Source organism: Procambarus clarkii, chromosome 59 (genome assembly GCF_040958095.1).
Source record: "Procambarus clarkii isolate CNS0578487 chromosome 59, FALCON_Pclarkii_2.0, whole genome shotgun sequence".
Taxonomy (NCBI): Eukaryota; Metazoa; Arthropoda; class Malacostraca; order Decapoda; family Cambaridae; genus Procambarus; species Procambarus clarkii.
Window position 1 is genome coordinate 7,848,624 of NC_091208.1, and position 23,063 is coordinate 7,871,686.

Here is a 23,063-nt window from a genome sequence, read left to right on the forward strand (position 1 = left end):
TGTTTGTTTCCTTAGTGTAGGCTGCAATGTGGAAGCCTCCGCTCCTTTCCGTGATTGTTACATCTAGAAAGAGCAGCTTCACATCATTCTCCATCTCGTAAGTGAAACTCAACACAGATTTCTGCTCAAATGCCTCCTTCAGCTCTTGCAGACGTCTGGCATCAGGTACCTGTGTAAAAATGTCAACATACCTGCAGTATATGGCGGGTTTCAAGTCCATGTCAACTAAGACCTTCTGCTCGATGGTATTCATGTAGAAGTTTGCAAACAGGACACCTAGGGGAGAACCCATCACGACCCCATCTACTTATATATGTGCCCATCCGGGCTTAAGAAGGGTGCCTCTTTAGTACAAGCTTGGAGTAGTTTCCATAGAATGTTTTCTGGTATGTCAAGAGGAGTACAGGCCGGATCACGATACACTCTTTCCGCTATCATCCCGATTGTTTCATCCACAGGTACGTTGGTAAACAGTGATTCTACGTCCAACGAGGCTCTTATCCCTGTGGCCTGTGTTTCCCGCAGTAAGTCAACAAATTCCTTTGGAGACTTCAAGCTGAAAGCACAAGGTACATAAGGAGTCAGCAAGCCTTTGAGTCACTTAGCCAGTCTTTATGAGGGTGTGGGTATCTGGCTGATGATTGGCCGAAGTGGGTTTCCATGTTTGTGGCTCTTGCCATTTCCATACACATGCCCAGGTTTGTTTGGTAGACTTAGGCACCAGTTCGCAGTATCCTGCCTGGGCTTCCCTTAGCGTGGTAAAATGGCTAAGGGCCCTGGGTGACCTTGCGGTGGGCTGCGTGGTCTGGTGGATGTGACCTTTGAGTCCCCTCTCGCTTCTTGCGAGTTTGAAGGTTTCTGTGTTGTTATCTCGGGGCGACTCTTACTAGTTGTGCCTCTGCCATGCTGCCTGTAGGGTCAGTGATTCTTTTGACCCGAAGTCGTGCGACATGGTTGTCTGTACTTGCTCTAGTTCACCCATTCTACTCATCATATGTGGGTGCATGCAGCTGCTGCGTTGCATGCTTGGTTCAGCTTCTGTAGTGCGCTCAGTTGGTTGTGGCCCCGGATGCGCCAAAGCTGCCCTGTTTTGGTTACATGGATCCGGACTTTGGGGTGGAAGTTTCTTCGGCTCAAGTTCTGTCCGCCCCTCCGAGTCTTTCCCCTTCTGTTGTGCACACGTTCCTTCCTCCATGCTTCCGGCTCCGAAACGTCTGCAGGTTTCGGAGTTGGAGCTGGGTCTCATTGGTGTTGAGATATGGGCGGTCTTGGGGGTTTCCTCTTCCAGGGTGGCGGCAGAGGCATTCGAGCCTGTTCCTCCAGCCATGGCGTATGGATCTGACCAGTGGGAACCCTCCCTTAGTGTTTTCATGGTTGCCCCAGATTTTTCTTGTGAGGCCGGGGCTTTGGGGTGACGGCTCGGCCCCGGGTTCTGCCGTGGAGGTTCCCTGGGTTGGGGAGGAGTTGACTGTGGGGCCTTGTCCCTGTTTTCCCCGCTTCGGTTTTGTGCCCTCGGAGCGGGGACGCAGTTCCTCGGTGTGGGGTTTTCCTTCCCCCTTCTCAGTCCGAGTTGGTTTGTGTCTGCCCCTACCCGGGTTCGGTTCCGTGTCCCTTCGGGTCCATCACTTCCGTCCTTCTTGTGGGTGCTTTTCACCGCTTTCTTAACCTTGTTCTCTTGGACAAGTACTTTTCTCTGTGTTGCACTTGTGTTCCCTTCGTATCGGGTTCCCTGCGTGACCCTTGGTCAAGGGTGCCATTGTGCCCATATGTGCCTCCTTGTTTTTGTGCTTGCTTCTCAAGATTCTCGACGGTTCGTGAAACTCTTCGATACTTCACATATTATTTGAACGTCAGTTGACTTCCAGTGAGGCTTCTCTCCAGTCCTTTCTCGGACTCGTTGGTCCTCTTCCGTACTTTTTTTTCTTCTTTCGATTCTGTTTTGCATTCTTTTGTATTCACATCGTCTCTCCTTCCTGTCTCGCTGTTCCAAATATTCGTGACATACATCTTACTGGCGCCCTCCCAGGAAGACGGGTGTGTGGCTCGACCTCAGGCGTAGGGTCCGGGGTGATTGTTTTGTTTTGGGCAGTGTACGCTAGTGGTGGTGTTCCCCGTCCTTTCTAGTGGCTTATACGCCGTTCTCACTCATCTTCTCTCTCCTGTCATATCCCCCTAGATACTGGGGGTGTTCTGGAGTTTATATGTGGGGCAATCACCTTGTTCTTTTCTCTGCTTGTGGGTGTGGGGTGGCTCAGTGGCGCCTGGTGTTACGCTATTTCCGGTGTTTGGTGAGGGATGTTTCGCCTATTTTGGTGTTTCATCTTTCTGCGCCTGGGTCTTTTCTTGATATCTAGACACTCCTTCATTGCCTCAATCTGTGCTGTCTATATACTCATTCATTGACTCGGTCTCTAGACACTCCTTCCTTGCCTGTCTTCGGTGCTTGGCTGCACCCTTATATCAATGGAGTCTGTGTATGTGTGTTCAACAACAACACTCGATGTGGTTGGTCGTGTACATTACGTTACCGGCTGCTACTTAGATCTTCGTCGTCCGTAATATATTTGTTGTCCTCTCATGTTCCTAGATGCCGGTGCCAGGACCGTAAATAGGGTCTTTTCATTGCCTATTTTCCTACCTCTATGCTACACAAAGTTGTTTATCTTGGTAGGTACTTATTGGCTCTGCTGTTGTTTGGTGTTGGGTTGGTCTCGGTACATGTTCAGTTCCGTGATTTTGGCTTCCCCTAATGTTCAGTTGTGGAACTGAGTTCTTTAAATTTTACCTTGTATCTCCCTGCCAGCTTCTGTGTTGCAATGTCTGCGGGTGAGTGTTAACTTCCAATCAACCACTCCTGCCCTTCGGCTCCTTTTCTTTGGGGCTGGACGAGCTAGGATTCCAGTTCTTGCTACGGCTTTTTCTTTGTGTTCCTTTTCTCGTAGGTACATATTTGTTTTCCTACGGTACACGTCCTGAGTAGTTCTTCTCATGTATCCCTCGGACATACGTGCGTCATTCTTCCCTACTGAAGATGGTTGCGCAGTTCCTGTGGGTTGTAGGGGTCGTTGTTTTTTGCTTCGCGTCTTGAAATTTAGTTCGTGGTGCTCGTTTTCCTCGTTGAGCTTTGCCTGGGTCCTAGCTCTTTCATTTTTGACCATGTTGGTCCTTCAGGGGTCCCGGGGAGTGAGGTTCCTCCCGGTCGGGGCATGTCTGCTCGGCCGGGTTGGTTCCTTCCCGGCTCCCCGGGATTGGGTTCCTGGTTACCTAGCGGCCGTTCCCTCTGGGTTCTTTGCCAGCCTTGGTTGGGGCGCTGCTTTGCTCGGTTTCCGATCCTGAGGGTCTTTCCGCGGCTCCGCCTCTTTTTGCCGGTCGGTCCAGCCCTGTTTGAGGCTGGTTCGTTCTTCCCCTCGAGTCTTCGCCTCTGGGGTTTTTGTCTCGAGTTTTTCGTCGCGTGTGTGGGGTCTGGTGGCTTCGTTGTTGGTCTCCCACATACGTGCTTAATCTCGGCGGCAGTGTGCAGTTGCCTGGCGATCCTTGCGGGTTTCCTATCACTGTGAAGGGTGCTTCGGTCTCTGATATGGCTGTCTTGTCCTTCCATTCTGGGTTGTTCCAGAACCATCATCTGGTGCCATATGCTTTTCCCTCGAATTGGGCGGCGCTGGCGGGGCCGCTCTACCTTGCGTTCAATGTTGCTGTTCCTTCTGCTCCGTTCCACTTACTGTCTAGAGTGTTGTTTCACCTCCGGCCAGCTCATGTGCTGACGGTGTTGTCCTGGTCATTGGCCCGGGTGGTCTCTTTTCTTTTCTTCTCCTCGGTTTGTCATGACCCCCTTCTGTTCTGGTGTTTTTTTGTGTGTGTTTTTTGGGTCTCTTTTTCTGGATGGTGTTGACCTCTGGGGGTTGGGTCATGTAGTTTCAGGCTCTCCTCTGGCGCCCTTGTTTTTTCTGCTCATTTGGTCCTGGTGGTAGTTTGTTTTGCTGCAGTCTCTTTCTTTTCGGGTGATATTTGGGTCTGCTGTTTTCCGAGGAGGTCCTTGGATTGCTGCTTGGTTGGTCAGGCTGGGGCTGCTTCATGTGTTGTTCAGTGGTGGCACTACGCTGTTTTCTGCGTGTTTTGGCCTCTGGCGCCGTAGGCGTGTTTTGGTTTGCGCCGTAGGCGTGTTTTGGTTTGCCCGGGTTCCCTTCCTTCCTGTTCTGGTGTTCAGGTCTGCCGGGTCACCTGCAGAGTTCTTTGGTTTCGCCTGTGGTCTTGTTTTTGTGTTAGGGCGTTTGGCATCCGCCTCATGGGTCTTTCCCTCTTTTGCTTATCTTTGGTGAGGTAGTTCCGGGAAGCCGACGGGGCTTCCCCCAGAAAACTAGCGTTGAATGTAATGAAACGCCATTTTCTGGGTGAGTCCCGGAGGCTCTCCGGCACCCCTCCCATCGCCGAGTCGGCGGTGTTTTTCCTGTTTTTTGACATCCAGCCTAAGAACTGAAGGTTGGGTCACTGGCACGAGGGTCTCGGGCTCCCCTTCACCCTCCTAGGGAGGGGGAGGGGGCGTTGCACAGACTGCGGCACGGGAAAATGACGACGTCATGCTCCTTTGGTAATTTTCGTTTGGGATGTTCTGTCCACTCGTTTGGCTTTCGGTAACAATAGTTTCACAAAAATAGGGGTTTGTTTTGGGGCGCTTACCTTTCTGAGTGCCTGTCCCGGTCGATGGCAGACATAGAATGCTTCCAACCACAGGGAGGTTTCTATAGGCCATTGCTCCTCGTGCCTCCCTGAACGGGGTGGCCAGGTTGCTCGTGGTTCCCGGTAGGCAAGAACTTCAAGCACATTGACTGATGCCAGAAAGTTATACATGTCCATTCAGCCTGGATAGCTCCGGGGAGCCTCCGGGACTCGCCCAGAAAATGGCGTTTCATTACATTCAACGCTGTTTTTTTTACTAAATTTGCCGCATATTTCAAATGCTATATTGACGATTTTTTTTTTAAGAAAATTATACTGAAAACCTATAATCTAGTTTGATGGAACTGAAGATCATATGTTATTCTAAGAGCATAATAACACCAAATAAACAGCTTGTGATATTTTATATTTTGTAATCTGATTTGAAAATATGAAATTTTCAATATTCAATTTTAAAAACATTTTTTATTTTCTTGTTTTTTCAAGTTATGTTGGTCATCATTTAGGCAAAGTTGGAGCATTTCCTAGTTGATTATGCACTAAAAATTTAAGTGTTTGTGCAAGTTTGAGAAACTGATGTTATGTGTGTTATTTTTCTGGGGGGAGCCCCATCGGCTTCGCGGAACTATCCAGGCTGATATGTAACTATTAGTTTTCTGGCCTCAGTCAAAGTGCATGGAGTTCTTGCCTACCAGGGGCCACGAGCCTTAACCTGACCCCCTTAGAGAGGCACAAGGAGCAATTGCCTATAGAACCTCCCCCCCCCCTGTGGTTTGGAGCATTCTATGTTTGCCATTGCCCAGATCTGGCACCCAAAAATATAGGCACCCCGAAAACAAACCCCTATTCTGGTGAAAATATTGCTATCGAAAGCCGAACGAGTGGACAGAACTTCCCCAATGAAAATTAGCAAACGAGCATTAAGTCATCACGTTCCTGCGCCGCTGTCTGCACAATTCCCCCTCCCCCCTTCCTTTTCCGGGAGAGGGAAGGAGGAGCCCCAGACCCTCACATCGGTGATCCAATTGTCAGTTCTTGGCTGATGTGATATTGGCTGGTCAGGTGCCTGTGGCTCCAGTTTTGCTTTCAGTTACTGTGCCTTGTTTCGTGGTCTTTCTCTACAGGTGGGGTGTGAGGCAGGATTAATATTCTACGGTATTAGGGCTGCATTGCTCCTAGGATTTCTTTCAACCCGTTCTCGCAAATTCGTAAAGTCAATATTGACTTATTAACTACGTGCATAGGTGATATACTAAACATAATAGATACCCTTAAAAAGATTCATAGAAAACACCTACCTTACATAACCTTGTTAGTATCTTAAGATAAGCATCTTATTGCTTGGTAATTACAATTATTACTTAACCTATACCTATTATAGGTTAGGTAATAATTGTAATTACGAAGCAATAAGATGCTTATCTTAACATACTAAGTAGGTTAGGTAAGGTCGGTGTTTTCTATGAATCTTTTTAAGGGTATCTATTATGTTAAGTATGTCACCTATGCACATATTTAATAAGTCAATATTGACTTATTTAATTAGCGAGAACGGGTTGATTTCTTTCCCTAGGTGCCCTGTAAATACTGCCCTTGGGGCTTGGGGCCACCTTCCACAAGTCACCTTGGGACCTGACTCCGCTGTGTCATTTACTGTTCAGTACTTGGCTGCCCTTGGCTCATATGCAGGTTCCTTCCCCTTTTAGCTGCATTGGTCGTTGAGGATTTGCGTACAATTGGCCTGCTGGCTTCTGCCCTGCATTTCTTCTCCCTCCTTGAGCTGTCCTTAGATTGGCTTGAGTTGGATGTGGAGGAGCCTGGGGCCGCCTCTGGGTTTGGTGTGTTGCCCTCGGCAGTGCGTGTGTCGTCTATGTTGAAGCTGTTCGCGCCGCTCCTGCGGGATGCAGCTTTGCTGTTTTTTGCTTCTCAACTCGCAAATCGGCAGGCGGTGCTTGCTTCTTCGGGGGGTTCTGGTTTGGCAGGGCAGGCCTCTTCTGCTCTCTGTCGAGTCATCTTGAGGTGGGTATGCTTGGGCATGGTTAAAATGACCTCGTCTCTCAGGTGGGTTTCCCACCTGTTTCCGGTCCCGAAACGGGACTGCGCGGACCTCCGGTTCATTCTGGACTTGTCCCGTCTGAACCCGTTGATGGGTTTATTGCCCCTCTTTCAGATGACTATTCTATCCCAGGTCTGTCTTTTGTTGGAGCCAGGCGTTTGGATGGTGTTCCTGTACCTTAAGGATGCCAATTGGCACGTCCCGATTCATCCGAGTTCAGGGACTGACTCGGTTTTGTTGTGGGGCGTCAAGGTTACCGCTTTTGTTACCTTCAATTTGGCTTGAAGCTGGCCCCTCGCATTTTCACACACCTTACTCGGGTCATGGTGAACCGCCTGCATCTGTTGGGTGTTCGGGTTCTGGCCTACCTCGACGACTGGTTGGTTTGGGATCTCAGCCAGTCCACGTGTCTGGTCGCCAGGGATTTGGTTCTTTCCCAGCTTGCTGGGTTCGAGTTCCTGGTGAACTGGCGGAAGTCCCATCTGGTTCCCTCTCAGGTTTGATCTTGGTTGGGTCTTGTGTGGGACGCTCAGACCGCTTCCTTGTCTCTTCCTCCGGCGGCTCTGCTTCACCTGCATTCCTGCCTTCGGCTATTCCTGAGGGGGTTCTCGAGTCACGTGGCAGTTGCTCAAGGGTTTATGCAGGAGCCTGAATTTTGCCATGATGGTCTACCCGCCGGGTCAGGTATGGCTTTGTCGGCTGTTCTGGTTCCTTCGTGGATGTCACTTCCGCCTCTCTAGCGACCATTGGGTTCAGTCTCCGAGGGCTTTACGTTGGTTGCTGCATCACCGGCTTCCTCTTTGGGTTTTTTGGGGGTTCAGTGCCTTGGCCCTTACCTGAGCCCTCGCTCGATGTGTTCACGGACGCATCGTCTCATGTCTGGGGCTTTGTGACCAGTGTTCACCGGGCCAGCCAGGGACAATGGGAACCGTCGGACTCACAGCACGGTGCAGGAGTTTGTGGCTGTGTGGATGTCGCTCCGGAGGATTCGGGTTGCTCGCGGATTGATGCTCTGGCTCCATTCAGACTGTTTCCCCGTGGTTTATTGCCTGAACCGAGGAAGTTCTATGTGGTTCTTGACTCTTTGGGGCTGGTCGCTTCGGGTGACTCGTCTGCTGAGTTTTCGGGGCTTGACTCTCCTGGCAGTTCACATTTGGGGGTGTCTAATGTTTTGGCGGACGGCCTGTTCCGGTTTATTCCCTTGTCCACAGAATGGATGGTCAAGGCCAACTCGTTCAGTTGGCTCTGCCAGACGTTCGGGCCTTCGGAAGTGGATCTCTTAGCATTGACGTTGTTGAGGCGTCTTCAGGTATTTGTGGCGCCCTTCCTCAATGGCCTCGCAGTCGGGGCCAATGCCTTCAGGCAGGACTGAGCCAGGTGGAGTTACCTGTACCTCTTTCCACGAGTTCAACATTTGCTCAAAGTTCTGGTTCGCTTGTTCACCACGGGAACTTACAACCACGGGAGAGTTGTCCTTCTGGCTCCTTGTTGGCCGGCCCAGCCTTGGTTTCAGGCTCGACTTGCTCGGAATCCGAACCTGGTGGTCTTCCCATGGCTCTTCCTCTTTCAGCAGATCGGTCCAGCCCAGTATGAGGCTGGTTCGTTCTTCTTCTCGAGTCTTCGCATCTGGAGTTTCTGACTCGAGTCTATCATCACTTGTATGGGGCGCAGGTGGGTTCGTTGTTGGTCTCCCACCTGCGTGCTTCGTCTCGGCGGCTGTATAAAGTTTCCTGACGGTCCTTCCAGTTTTTCCTATCACTGCGTACGTGTACTTCGGTCTCTGATAAGGTTTTCTTGTCCTTCCTTTTTTCGTCGTTGTTCCAGGACCATCATCTTATGCCGAATACTATCACTCGTATCGTGCGGTGGAGTTGAACCCACTCCAGCTTGCATTCGGTATTGATGTTACCTCTGCCCCATTCCACAAGCTGTCTCGTGCGTTGTTTCACATCTGGCCTACTCATGCGCCTCCTGAGCCATCCTGGTCTTTGGACCGGGTGCTCTCTTTTCTCTCTTTTCCTAGATTTGTTGTGGCCCCTTCGGTTCAGGATTGTTTTTCTAAGGCTCTTTTCCTGTTGGCATTGACCTCTGGTGGTATGGTTGGGGAGCATCATGCTCTCCTTTGGCACAGGAGTTTCTGCTCCTTTGGTCCTGGTGGTAGGTTTGTTCGGTTGCAGCCCTCTCCTTCTTTTCTGGTGAAGAATGAGACTGCTGCTTTCTGGAGGGGTCCTTGGGTTGTTGATGCTTGGTTGGTCAGGTTGGGGGTGCATTATGTCTTGTGTCCGGTTGTGGCTCTCCGCCATTATTTGTGCATCACGGCTGTGGTGGCCGGGGATGCACTTTGGAAAGACCCGGTTTTCCTCCTTCCCTGCTCCTGGGCACGGGTTTCCCTGATTGTCCACAGGATTATTAAGTCTAGCCAGCTTGCGGCCTATCCCCGAGCCTACGACGTTCGTAAGTTTGCTGCTCTGGCTGCTGTCTTTGGCAACATGTTTGGGTTGACATTTGGGCACGGGTTTTTGGAGGTCGAACAGGGTCCTGGCTGCTCGCTACCTTGTCAGTGTCCCTAGACTTAGTAGGGCCTGAGTTGCATTGGGTTAGCAGTTGCAGCCAGTTATCTCAACTTCACGTTGAAGAATGAGAACTAACCACCTCCTGGGTAAGTCCCTGTGTTTTTCCTTGTCTTTGGGTAGTTAGCTCCGGGGAGCCGACTGGGCTCCACCCAGAAAAGCAGCGTTGAATATAATGGAGCACCATTTTCTGGGTGAGACCCCAGAGGCATCCCACTGGTTGGCGGTGTTTTCGCGTGTTTTTGACATCCAGCCCAAGAACTGCTGGTTGGATCTCCGGTGCGAGGGTCTGGGGCTCCCCCTTTCCCCTCCTGGGGAGGGAAGGGGGGATGGTTGCGCAGACAGCGGCACGGCAACGTGATGACGTCATGCTCGTTTGCTAATTTTCATTGGGGAGTTCGGTCCACTTGTTCGATATTTGGTACCCAGAACCTGGCCCCCTTAGAGGCATGAAGAATAATTGCCTATAGAAATCTCCGTGTGGTTGGAAGCATTCTATGTCTGCCATCGACCGGGTTAGGCTTCCAGAAAGGTAGGCGTCCCTAAACAAGCCCCCTATTCTGGTGAAAATTGCTACAAAAAGCCGAACAAGTGGATAAAACTCCCCAAACAGAAACGAGCAAATGAGTATGACGTCACACGTCGCCGCACCACCGTCTGCACAGCTCCCCGCTCCCCAGGAGGGGAGAAGGGGGAACCCCAGACCACCCGCGCCGGCCATCCACACCCCAGTTCTGAGGCTGATTCTATAGGCGAAGGGCATGTGCTCTGGCTCCAGTGGTTGTTTCAGCACTGTGCCTTACGTGTGACGACTGTTTTCTGGGTGATGCGTGAGCCAGAAGTGATTCTTCGGTACTCGGGCTGCATGTGCCTTGGGCTTCCCTCCCTAGGTGCCCAGTAAGTACTGCCCTTGGGGCTTGGGGCCACCTTCCACAAGTTCCTTGGGTTCTGTCTCTGCTAGGCTGTTTACTGCTCGGTTTTCGGCCGCCCTTTGTGTGCTAGGATGTCCTGTCTCCCTAGATCACCTTAGGGCAAGGGGCAGTTTGCACTGGTAAGGGGCGCAGGGTACTGCACAGCTTGTTTTCACTGTTTATAGCAGCCAGCTCTGTTCCACCTGGGTACGCTGTCCTCTTGGGGGATTTTCTTTTTCTTTTTGTTTGCCTGCCTGATGGGGGGGATCTGCCTTGGTTATTGTCCCTTAAGTACAGAGTTCTCTTCTCTTCTAGTGGTACCCCCTGCTTGGTCCCCTTGAGTGTACACATCCCGGGGGTTCAGTTCTTAGAAAGTTGTTTGGTAGACTTGGGCGCCGGTTAGCAGTACCCTGCCTGGGGTTCCCTGAGCGTGAGTTCCATCTCAGGACCCTGGGAATCCCAACGGGGACACGTGGGTCCGATGGATGTGACCCCTGAGTCCCCACTTGCTTTGTGCGAGTTCCAGGGTTGCTCTGTCCCCTTGTCTCAGGGTGACTTTCACTGGTTTTTGCCTCCGTATGCTACCTTTCGCGTCGGTGGCACCTTCGACTCAGAGTCCTGCGAGTTAGTATTTATCCGGCTGTCCCAGCTTTTTCTTGTGAGGCTTGGGCTTTGGGGAGACGGCTCGGCCCCGGGGCCTGCCGTGAAGGTTCCCGAGGATTGGGAGGGGCTTTCTTGGGGGACCTCGGGCCTCGTTGGACCCCACCGGTGTTTTTCTCCCCTCTGAGCAGGGCTTATAGTTAAGGGGAGTGGATTTATTTCTTCCCCCCCCCCTCTGTGTACGAGCTGTTGGGCGTCGGCCCCTCCCCGGGTTTGGTCCCTGTCCCTTCAGGTCCGTCGGTTTCGTCCTATCGGTGGGCACTCTTCTCCGTTTTTCTTGCCCTTCTTCTCTGGGACAGGACTTCTCCGTCATGTTGGGGTCATGTTTCCCCTCGTATCGGGGTTCTGTGTGACCTTTTGTCTCGGGTGCGACTGTGCCTTTATGAGCCTTCATGATTTTGTGCTTGCTTCTGTAGGATCTCGAAGGTTCGGGAAGGTCTTCGATTTTTCCTGTATTATTAGAACGTCTGTCGTCTTCCGATACGGCTTACCTCCAGACCTTTTTAAGGACTCAGTGGTCCTCTTCTGTGTTTCTTCTTGGTTTTCGGTACTGTCTCGTTCATTTGTAATTGTATCTTTTTTCTGTGCTCTGTCTCGGCACTGCTAATATTCCTTAAATACTCCTAGTTGGCACTCTCCCCACCGAGCGGGTTGTGCAGTTCGGACCTCCTGCGCATGCAACGTAGGAGTTTTTGTTATGGACGGTATACACGAGTGTTGGTGTTTCACGTCCTTTTTCTCTCGGGTGCTTCACCTCTCTCGCTCTTTTATCTCTCCTGTCTGGGTCCTGTTGATACTGGGGGTGTTCTAGATTACCAGTATGGGGAAGACGCTTAGTTTTCTCTGCATATGGGTGTGGGGTGCTGCATTCACTTCTACCCCTCTCTTCTCCTGCATGTGAGGCTCTGGCCTTCTTCCACTAGCGGTGCTTCCGGAATATTCTCGGTTCAGATGTGTCGTGACACGTTCGTGCCTACGCTCTGCAGGTGAGTTTATGCGGTCGGGCGTTCTTTCGGCCAGGCGATGGTTCGTGGAGTGCTAGGGGCTGGTTGTGGTGTTTTGTTTGGCCCTTTGTGTGCTTCTTTCTGTGGCCTTCCTTGTTTGTCTGTGTTCTTTGTTACACGGTGGGGCATGGCCCCGTCTTTCATGGTCTTATTTTGGACACTCATTCCCTGACCGTCGTGCAGTGCCTGGCTGAGCCCTTCCATATACATTGGCTTCTCTGTAATCACCAATTTGTACTCGCCTATTTGTGCTTGCGGGGGTTGAGCTCTTTCTCTTTAGTCCAGTCCAGCTTTGGTCTCTTTGGTCTCAACTGTCAATCACCTGGTGTACAGGTTCCTTCCTGGGTTCTGTGTGTAGTTGGTCATGTCCCTTTCATTCCCAGTTGCTGCCCATTTTCTTCGTTTCTCATCTTCCTTCTACGCTTTTGTCCCTAGCTGCTGGTGCTTGGGCTGTTTTTCTAAACTTTTTCTTCCATCTGGATCCATCTGCCCTGGAAACACAAACCGAAACTGTCTCTATTTCTCGCTTGTTCGCTTGTTACAACTTGTAATAAAGTTGTTACATTTTGGCTTAACGTGTTTATGATGTATTAGAACGTTGTTACATCGTGCTATATTGGTTGTTTTAACTGGTTAGGTGTTAAAACTTGTTCGAACGTTGTACCAATGTCGTAGTTTCGGTGTGTGTCTGGCGGGTGGTTCCTTGCTGGGTTCAGTTTCCGGCTCTCTTTGCTCGGTGTTTGCACCCGGGGTTTTCCCGCAGCTTTGCCTCTTCCTATGCTCGATCTGTCCATGGCAGGACTGGTTCAGTTCTGCCTCAAGTCTCTCACCATATGTTGGTGATCAGGAGGCTTCATTGATGGTGTCCCACCTGAGTGCTTCGTCTTAGCGGCGGTGTGGGTTTTTTTGTCGGTCCTTCCTTTTTCTTTTTGTCCCTTCGTAGGTTTGCTGCATTTGGTGGAGTGGTCTTGTCCTTCTCTTGTAGAGGTTTAGGCCGTCATGTTGCCACATACTGTCGCCTTGTCTCGTGCAGCGCTGGTGGAGCCGCTCCAGGTTGCTTTGGTTTTGGTGTTACCTCTGCACCAATTCGCGAGCTGTCTTTACCGTGATTTACCTCCGGCCTGCTCTTGTGCCGCTTGAGCCATCCAGGTTCTTGGATTGGGTGTTCTCTTTTCTTCTCCTCGGTTTGTTGTGGCCCCTTCAGTTCTGGATTATTTTTCCAAGGCTCTTTTCTTGTTAGCGTTGGCCTCTGGGGGTCAGGTCGGGGTGCTTCACGCTCTTCTCCGGCACTTGGGTTTCGGCTCTTTTTTTTCTCCTGATAGGTTTGTTCGCTTGCAGCGTTTCCTTTTTTGGTGATGATTAACACAGCTGCTTTCCAGAAGGGTTCATGGGTTGTTGATGCTCGGTTGGTCTGGCCAGGGGTGCATCGTGTGTTGTGTTCGGTTGTGGCGATTCACAGTTCTTTGCAAGCCACGGCTGCCATGACCGGGGTCACACTTTGGGCTGTTCCGGTTTCCTTTCTTCCCTGTTCCAGGGTGCGGTTCTCTCGGGTCGTCCGCGGGGTGGTTCAGTCCAGCCAGCCTGCTGTCTATCCCCGTGCCCAAGTTGATCGTAGGATGGCTATGCGTTCCTTTGTTGATGTTTCTAGGCCTTGTTGAGCCTGTGTTGCCTTGGATTGGCAGTTGCAGTTTTTATCTCTGCTTTGCGTTGGGGGGTGAGCGACTTCCGCCTCCCGGGTTAGGTTCCTCTTGTTTTCGTCTTTGGGTTGGTAGCACCGGGGAGCTGACAGGGCTCCCCCCAGAAAACCAGTGTTGAATCTAATGAAACACAATTTTCTTGGTGAATCCCGGAGGCTCCTGCACGGGAGCCAGTGGCTGAACGGGCAGAACACTGGACGCATGATCCTGTGGTCCCGGGTTCTATCCCAGGCGCGGCGAGAAACAATGGGCATAGTTTCTTTCACCCTGATGCTCTGTTACCTAACAGTAGGAGGGGGGAGGGCTGCGTAGACAGCGGCGCGGCAACGTGTGACGTCATACTCGTTTGCTCATGTCTGTTTGGGGAGTTCTATCCACTTGTTCGGCTTTTTGTAGCAATTTTCACCAGTTTGGGGGGGGGGGGTGGTTTTGGGATGCTTACCTCTCTGGGTGCCCAACCTGGTCGATGGCAGACATAGAATGCTTCCAACCACATGGGGGTTTCTATAGGCCATTCCTCCTCGTGCTTCTGTGAGGGGGGCCAGGTTCTGGCTCGTGGTTCCCAGTAGGCCCACAGAACTCCATACACATGACTGATGCCAAAGTCTGACATTAGCATATCAGCATGGATAGCTCTGGGAAGCCTCATTACATTCAAAGCTTTTTGTTTTTGCAGTAATATTTTTCAATAGTCTGTAGTGTGATATATTTATATAATAAAAGGGGTGAATCTTTGCTATACTCAAAAGTATGGTGTGCATATTAGTGATTCAATTTTTATGTTCATAAAACAACAAACAAATAGTTTTGCAGTTATTACTCTATATACACAGGTTATATATAAGTATTTGAATGTTTTGTTCACTATAACGAACCACTTAGTTGGTAGGGTGAGTCAAAACACCAACGAGTGGGCTGCCACACCAAGCCAGCAAACACCGCCATCTTCCCTCCCTCAACGCCTTACTCGCCAACATATTCCTCCTCCCACCATACTGTTATTGCTGTTATTCACTATATACAGATGTTATATAAAAGTATCTACATGTTTTGCTCACCATAATTGTACAACTTAGCTGGTATAGTGCCCAAACAGCATACTGACCACTCTACACAGCGTGACAAGTCATGCAGATGACTCACAAAAATGCTTACTCCCAACATAACCCTTTTGCTGTTATTATACTAATACACACGTTATATTTAAGTATCTACATTTGTGTTCACCATAGCGAACCACTAAGCTGGTATGGTGAGTGCAGACAACAGTTAGCCACACAGTCAGCAGACGACGCTACCTCCTTCCCTCCCTCAGCATTTCTCCTCCCACACAGTGCTAATTATCAGAATAATCCTGCTATTTTCACAATCCTGGTCATTTTTATCACAGTCAGGGGTCCTCTTTAATACTGTCATCAATAAATAATAGCAGTTACATATTTATTTTTACTTTTTAGGCGATGCTGTGGTCATAAGCTGAACACCAGCGCTGTTAGCTCATGCTGCATGGACCAGCCTTGGTTGTGTTACGACCCTGGTTTCCCCGGTTATAAACCAGAGGTCAAATTGAGCTAAATAAACTACTTTATATTAGACACGCTTGCCGACGTGCCTGTTCGTATCTTCCTTGCCAAACGTAGGACGAATCTTGTTGCTCACAAAGCATTCAGACTCTTGAGCTTGTTGTGGATTAAGTATAACATTGTAGTAATTATTAACTATCCTTAGAACGAGTAAACAATATTGTGCATCAGTGAAGATTTTTAATGTGTATAGCTGCACGATCAATTAGGCTCTTCCCGGCACCACAACAACTCGGGAGCCCTGGACGGGAAGCTGGATGCGGTCTTCTCTGGCTGGCGTTCGAGGTGTAAACATCTATACTGTGTGGCTCTGCACCTCTCTCCCTTTCCTCCTACTACTCACCATTACCTATTTCTGTGTCTAGTTTACTAAGATAAGTATTGTGTATTTAATTGTGCCTACTCTGAGATTGTAAGATTTTGTGTAGACCTGGGGTAGTATTTTCCAGTGTTTTGGGTACCCCTTAGTGTTGCGTTGTGTTAGGGTACCACGTGAGCTCACTACCTGCCTCAAGCTTCAAGTTCTTCACTAGTAAACTTTACCCTAGCTTGTGCTATTGGAAACCTTGTATCCTGCCTATGTGGACCAAGGTTTTTAATGTAAGATAGTGTGGTAAAGTAATTATTGTTATTGGTGTGAATGTATATGGGGGTTGTTAAGGGGTTAATAAATAAGTTAGTTAAAGGAGTATCCATTCTTCCTGTGTAGGAGATCTATGATCTACCTCTAGGCTGACAATTTCAGTAATAAGCCACTATAAGTTTACTATTGTATGTTTCTTGGGGGCCGGGCCTTACTGATCTCAACTACTAGAGATACATCTTTATTCTAACTGCTGCCCTTCACCAAATTATTACTAGATCCCCCTAGTACAACCCACTATTTATAACAGGTTGCTCATATAGTACTGTGGCTCTCACACCGGAGAATGTTGCCCACGATTTTCGTTTTAAATGGTGTCTGTTTACATGAGCCCTGCGGAAGCTGAAGTGAACCAAGTGTAGCTACGGGCGATTTGAATCGTATCCGGCATTCTCGGTCGCATTTGTATGCCATGCGCAGCTTAATGGTTAATGGTTAATGTGACGTGTTCACAGGTAATATGATTTCGAGGTCCTTTGAAGTATTTATAGTATAGGTTTTATAATTTACAGGATGAAGACATTACAACTCAAGAAACCCTGGAGCGAGCTGGGGAGGTTGCAGGACTTACTAAGGACCAGCTTGCACACATTCAGGAGCATATGACACAAGAGGTGACAAAGAACCGTCTAGAAACGTACACTGAAGAAGCTGTTCAGTATGGGGTATGTGGCCTTAAATTGTATCTGTACCAAAAATGGGTTGTAGGCTCTTGTTATTCATATTCATAGTTTTAGAGGGTGCATATTGTTGTCTAGTAATCCAAACTCTCAAGTCAAGCCTGGCCTCGGGCCGGCCATAGGGAGTAGAAGAACTCCCAGATCCCCATCAAGCAGGTATCAAGGTATATTTTCTGGGTAATAGGATGCTCTGTCTTATTGGATGCTCCTGAAATTTCAAGGGAAATCTGGACTTTGATGGGGGAAGCTCCTTGTGGCTGTCTGAAGGTTTCTCGCTGAGAGTGCTCCCACTTACTAATTCACATCAGTTGCAGAGTTCTGTTTAGCCTACCATAGACCAGAATGTCGCCCTCTCACAAGATGCAGAGAGAGGGTGATACTCTGCCACTCCCACTGAGAAAGCATCCAGACAGTCAATGAACCAATACAACTGTTGGGCTCAAAAAACCTAAACCTCAAGAATTTGTAAGAAAATGATCAACACTTGAAACTAGCTCGAACTCGAATAATTTTCCCAAAGTTTATTTTGTAAAGGAACATGAGCTGTCGTTTGAAGATGCTTACATGGACCAAATAATGGCTGAGTGCTGTGGCTACCTGCCTAGTGCTTTGAACATCATAAACAGCATTGTGTTCACTGGTATCTGAACATTATTCACAGTGTTTATCACAGTCAGGCTCTTCTGTAATACTACCAACGCAAAATAATAGCAGTGTCATAAATATTTTGTAATTTTTTAGCAAAGCTGTGGTCACAAGTTGAATAGCAATGCTGTTAGCTGGTGCTGCATGCACCAGCCTTGGTGGCTCACTCTGAACTATGGCCTTCACACCCAAGAACGGTGCCCACGAAATCTGAACATAATTACTCTCCCTATCATATGATGGGATGCGTGCAGTCGAAGGGTTAGGTCACTTACCATATGAGCTAGTCTATTGTCATGTACCTTTCACCAAATTTAATTATTTCTGCGGGGGGAGCCCCTTCGGCTCCCTGGAGCTTATCTAGACTGATATGCTAATGTCAGACATTGGCATCAGTCATGTGTATGGAGTTCTGTGGGCCTACCGGGGACCACGAGCCAGAACCTGGCCCCCCCTCAGAGAGGCATGGGAGTAATGACCTATAGAAACCCCCGTGTGGTTGGAAGCATTCTATATCTGCCATCGACCGGGTCAGGTACCCAGAAAGGTAAGCGTCCCAGAAACCCCTATTCTGGTACAAATTGCTACCGAAAGCTGAACAAGTGGATAGAACTCCCAAAAAAGAAACGAGCAAATAAGCATGATGTCACACGTTGCCGCGCCGCTGTCTATGCAGCTCCCCCCTTCCTGGGAAGGGGGAGCCCCAGACCCCCGCCCGGCTATCCACCTTTCAGTTCTGAGGCTGATGCTATAGGCAACGGTCGTGTGCTCCGGCTCCAGTGGTTGTTTCAGCACTGTACCTAGAGTGTGGTGACTGTCTTCTAGGTGGTGCGTGAGCTGGGAGTGATTCCCCAGTACTCGGGCTGCATGTGCCTAGGGTTTCCTTCCCTAGGTGCCCTGTAAGTACTGCCCTTGGGGCTTGGGGTTACCTTCCCCAAGTTCCTTGGGTTCTGCCTTTGCTAGGCCGTTTACTGTTTTTTCGGCCGCCCTTTGTGTGCTGGGGTGTTCTGTTTCTCTTGTTTGCCTTAGGGTGAAGGGCAGTTTTGCGCTGACTGGGGCGCAGGATACTGCGCAGCTTGTTTTCACCAATCATAGCGGCCGGCTCTGTTCCGTCTGGGTACACGGACCTCTTGCGGGGTTTTCTTTTTCTTTTGTTTATCTACCTGGTGGGGGGTGTGTCTTGTTTCTTGCCCCCTGCGAACTGAGTATTCTTCCGGTGGTTCCCACTGCTAGGTCTCTGTAAGTGTACACGTCCCGGGGGTTCAGTTCTTAGAAGGTTGTTTGGTAGATTTGGGCGCCGGTTAGCAGTACCCTGCCTGGGATTACCTGGACATGAATTCCGTAAATGCTCAGATCCTGGGAATCACCTATGGGGCACGTGGGTTCATTGGATGTGACCCCTGAGTCTTTTCTCGCTTTGTGCAAGCGTTACTTACTTACTTATTTTGTGCAAGTTCGAGGGTTGCTCTGTTCCCTTGTTTCAGGGTGACTCTCACTGTCTTTGCCTCCGTCTGCTGCCTGTGGCGTCGGTGGCACCTTCGGCCCGTAGTCCTTAGTGTTGTTGCTTGTTTGTGACTCGGTTACCCTGTCTTATGCGGGTACAGGCAGCATGGGCTTTGCATGTGGCGTTTCGCTGCTGGCAACGCACTACGTAGTTTGCTCCCTGGAAGCCCCGACACTGCCCCATTTTCTTTGGTGTGATGGGACTTGGGGGTGTTGGTTGCTTCAGTTTTGTTTCCTTCTGCACCCTCCTGTTCTTCCCCTGTGGTGGTCTTGAGACTCGGGAAATTCCCCTTCCAGGATAGTGATGGTGCATTCAAGCCTGTTCCTCCAGCCGTGTTGTATGAGTCTGCCAGTGGCCTCCCTTTCTTAGTACTTGTCCGGCTGCCCTGGCTTTTCTTGTGAGACTGGGGCTTTGGGGAAACGGCTCGGCCCCGGGACCTGCCTTGTGGGTTCCCGGGGCTGACATTGGACCCCGCCTGGGTTTTTCTACCCTCTGGGCGGGGCTTGCGGTTAAGAGGAGTGGGGTTTTTCTCCCCGCCCCCTCTCTGTACATGTTTTTGGGGGTCGGCCCCTCCCCTGGGATCGGTTGCTTGTCCCTTAGATCCGTCGGTTCCGTCCTGTCGGTGGGTACGTTTCTCCACCCTTCTTCTCGGGACGGGCCTTTACCATCATATTCTCCTCTTCTCGGGGTTCTGCATGAATTTTGGTCTCGGATGTGACTTTGCCTTCTGTGCCTTAGTGCTTCACACTTGCTTCTTTATGTTCTAGAAGGATCGGGAAAGTTTTCTTTCTTCCCGTATTATTGGAATGTCTGTCGTCTTCCGGTCCTTTCTGGGTGTGACGGGAAAGTGTAGGAGTGTAGATGTTCGGCAGTCCTCCTAATGGCTGGTGTCAATGCCTGTCACATTTACAAAAAAAAAGACTGCTTGGCTGTTGTCTGTGGTAGAGTAAGGGAAGACACGCAAAACACACAGTATGAACAATGAAACTTTAATTAACTAGAAAGCAAATATAAAAAACAAAGACTATCCCTTGGCTGTGTACAGTGCAAACAAACAAGTCATAAAAATTAAGAACAGGGATAAATTACTCTAGGAATAATATAAAGACAAAATGACATAAACAGGTGCTGAGAATATAGCGTTAGCTGGGAACCTCCACCAATAAACAGGACGTGTATCAGTTGGTTGTTCACAACTTGAGAGCACAAGGATATTCTGACTTCAATGGCTGGTTCAAGCCCAGACATCGACTTAGGTAGAGGGCGCAGAGGTGCAGGTGTGCAGACGACGGGTCACCAATAAGAAGCAGGCAGGTTGGAATGGTAGTTTACTGGTTGACAACAGGCGACCCGGCATGGAGGGAGTGTGGAGTGGGGGTTTAGGGTACGTTTTGCCTCCAGGTCAAAACGTTTGTGCTACTGGTAGACATATCTTGAAGGTAGCATCTTATTCTTGTATATGTGTAAGTAACTTTATGTAGGGAAGAGCAGGCTCAATCTCTCTTGAAAGAGATTGTCACACTGGGGCTTGTTGGTTCTTCGCCGAGCTTCTCGGTTTTCGGTCCTGTTTCATTCCTTCGTGTTTGTCTCTTCTCTCCGTGCACTGTTTTGTGCTGCACAGGGTTGCCAGATTTAGCTCCTTGTAGCCCAAATGGGAAGCTGTGCTTTGTTTCTTTTCACTTCTTTCTGCTCTTATCGACTATGGTTGGCAGCTGCCCTGTGTACTCTCATCTGGGATTTGGTCGTTAACATCACTATTTTGTCTGTTTTTTCTAGTCACATTCGTGGTTTCTTTCTTCAGCTCGCGATTTCTAGCAACATACATATGGTATCCCTGCTGTGCATGCGCCGTGGTTGTTTTTGATGTGGGCGAGGTGCACGTGTGCTGAGGTTCTGCGTTCTTTGTCTCTCGGACGCTTCGCCTCTCGCTCCTCTCAATTCTCCAGTCCGTGCCCAATAGCTTCTGGGGTGTTCTAGATTGCTGCTATGGGGAAGACGCTGAGTTTTCCCTGTGTATGGGTGACGGGCACTGCCATTCTTCCACTAGCGGTGCTCGCAGAATCTTCTCAGTTACGTTGTGTCGTGACACGTTCGTGCCTACGTTTTGCAGGTGAGTTTATGCGGTCTGGCATCTCTTTCGGCCAGGCACTGGTTCGTGGTTTTTGGATACGAATATAAAAACATCAGAACACGGGTGACTGCAGCAGGCCTATTGGGCCATACGAGGCAGCTCCTATTTCTACCCATCCAGTCCCACTCCTATGTATGTCCAACCCATGCTTGAGTCCAGCTAGGGGCCCCACCTCCACCAGGTTACAAGGTACAGTGGTGGGGGTATATGTTAGGGAGTACATGTTACTGTCAGGATATTCTGAGGTGACATTTTGCTGCAGTTTTCATACTGTGGTTGCGTGTTGGGGATTGGTTGTTAGACATTTCCTTGTTCGTGTGGGTTAATGGTTGCCAGGAGGATCACGGCCCCGTTTTTCGGGGTCCTATCTGGGTCACTCATTCCTTGCCCGTCTTGCAGTGCCTTGCTCAGCCCTTCCATATACTTTGGATTCTCTGTACAGTTCTTACCTAGTTGTACTTCCATAGTTGTGTTTGTGGGAGTTGAGCTTTGCCTTTTTGGTCCCGCTTCTCACCAGTCATTCACTCATGTGCAGGTTCCTGAGCCTGCTGGGCTCTATCGTATCTGCGTTTGAAGCTGTGTGTGGTGTGATCCTCCACCACATCACTTCCTCATGCGTTCCGCTTTCCTATTACTCTGACACTACTCTACTTCTTTCCCATGTCTCTATGCCTCATTTGGACTCTCATTCCACCGCTGTCCCCTGGTGCGAGCGCCCCTAGGGTTCCGTAGTCGGTCTTTCTCTATCTTCTCAATTCCTTTGAGAATCTTAAATGTGGTAACCATATCCTCGTAGCTCGTACTCCTTGGTTCGGGTACTGGTCTGGTGGCATACCTTTGCACCTTTTTTCTTTTTGTCTTGTGTTGGGACGTGTCGCACAACTGTGTAGTTGGCGTGGCTTGTTGGGACATGCCCAGTGGCTCTGTGTTGTTGGTCGTGTCCCTTTTATTTCATTTGCTACTCGCCTTCCTCGTTCCTCATATTCCTGCTACGCTCTTGTCCCTGGGCGTTAGTGCTGGAGCTTTTCTTCTGGTCTTCTCTTGTGTTTTTCCGTCTTCTCATTTTGTTCTACATTTGGTTGTGTGTTTTGTTTGTGCCTTTTGGATCTCCTGTTGCCAGGTTTGGGTTCCTGATTTCCTGGCTTGCCCTTTCTGTTGGCATTTTCACGGTCTCTTGGTGTCCCTTCTCTAGAGTCTCGCGTTGGAACTGTCGTCTCTGATCTCCTGGCGGGCTCGCTGGCGTTGGGATGTGTTTCTGTACTGCAGAGGTTCCATCTCCTTTGCCGGGTTGGGTTTCCGGCTCTGCTGGCTCCGTGGTCACACCTGAGATCTAACCGCGGCTCCGCCTCTTCCTGGGCTCGATTGGCCCATGGTGGGGCTGGTTTGGTTCTGCCTCGGGTCTCTCACCTGTTGGTGATCGGGTGGCTTCGTTGATGGTGTGCTGTTGACCTGCGTGTTTCTTCTTGGCGGTAGTGTTTTTTTTTTTTTTTTTTTGCAGTCTTTCCTTTTCCTTCTGTCCCTTCTTAGGTTGCTGTGTTTGTTGGCGTGGTCTTTGTCCTTCTCTTGTGGAGGTTCGGGGCCGTCATCTACCCCCCACTCTGTCGCCTCGTATGTTGCAGCGCTGGCGGAGCCGTTTCAACTTGCTTTCTGTATTGGTGTTACATCTGTGCCGTTTCACAAGCTGTCTCATGCGTCGTTTCGCCTCCGGCCTGCTCATGCGCTGCCCGGGCCGTCCTGTCATTGGACAAAGTGCTCTCTTTCTTTCTTCTCCACGGTTTGTTGACGCCCCTTCGGTTCAGGTTTGTTTCTCTGAGGCTCTTTTTCTGTTGGCATTGGCCTCTAGGGATCGGGTCGGTGAGCTTCATGTTTTGTGTCCAGTTGCAGCCTTCCGCCGTTATTTGCGCGCCACAGACACTGTGTCCGGGGATGCGCTTTTGGGTTTGGCTTTGTGTTTTCCCTTCTTCCCTGTTCGCGAGTAGGGGTCTCCCAGGTCGTCTGCAGGGTTGTTAAGGCTAGCCAGGCTGCGGTCTATCCCCGTGCCCATGAAGTTTCCAAGTTCGCTGCTCTTGCTACCGTCTTTTGCAACATGTCCTGGGCTGACATTCGGGCACGGGGTTTTTGGCGGTCGAACAGAGTCCTGGCTACTCGTTACCTTGTGAACGTCTCTGGGCCTAGTCAGGCCTGTGTCGCTTTGGGTCGGTGGTTGCAGCAAGTTGTCTCGACTTCGGGTTGAGGAGTGAGCAACGACCGTCTCCCGGGTAAGTCCCTATTCTTTTCCTCTGTGGGTAGTTAGCTCCGGGGAGCC

The 23,063-nt window shown here is 49.9% G+C and overlaps 1 protein-coding gene across 2 annotated transcripts in view; it reads left to right on the forward strand.

Moving 5' to 3' along the window:
- LOC123749859 (glutathione S-transferase kappa 1) overlaps positions 1-23,063 on the forward strand; it is a 215,643-nt gene that overhangs the window by 113,360 nt on the left and 79,220 nt on the right. For both annotated transcript variants that reach the window (XM_069306858.1, XM_069306856.1), the window contains exon 4: positions 16,311-16,463. In XM_069306858.1, coding sequence (XP_069162959.1) covers positions 16,311-16,463 — 153 coding nt within the window. The remainder of the gene's footprint in view (positions 1-16,310; positions 16,464-23,063) is intronic.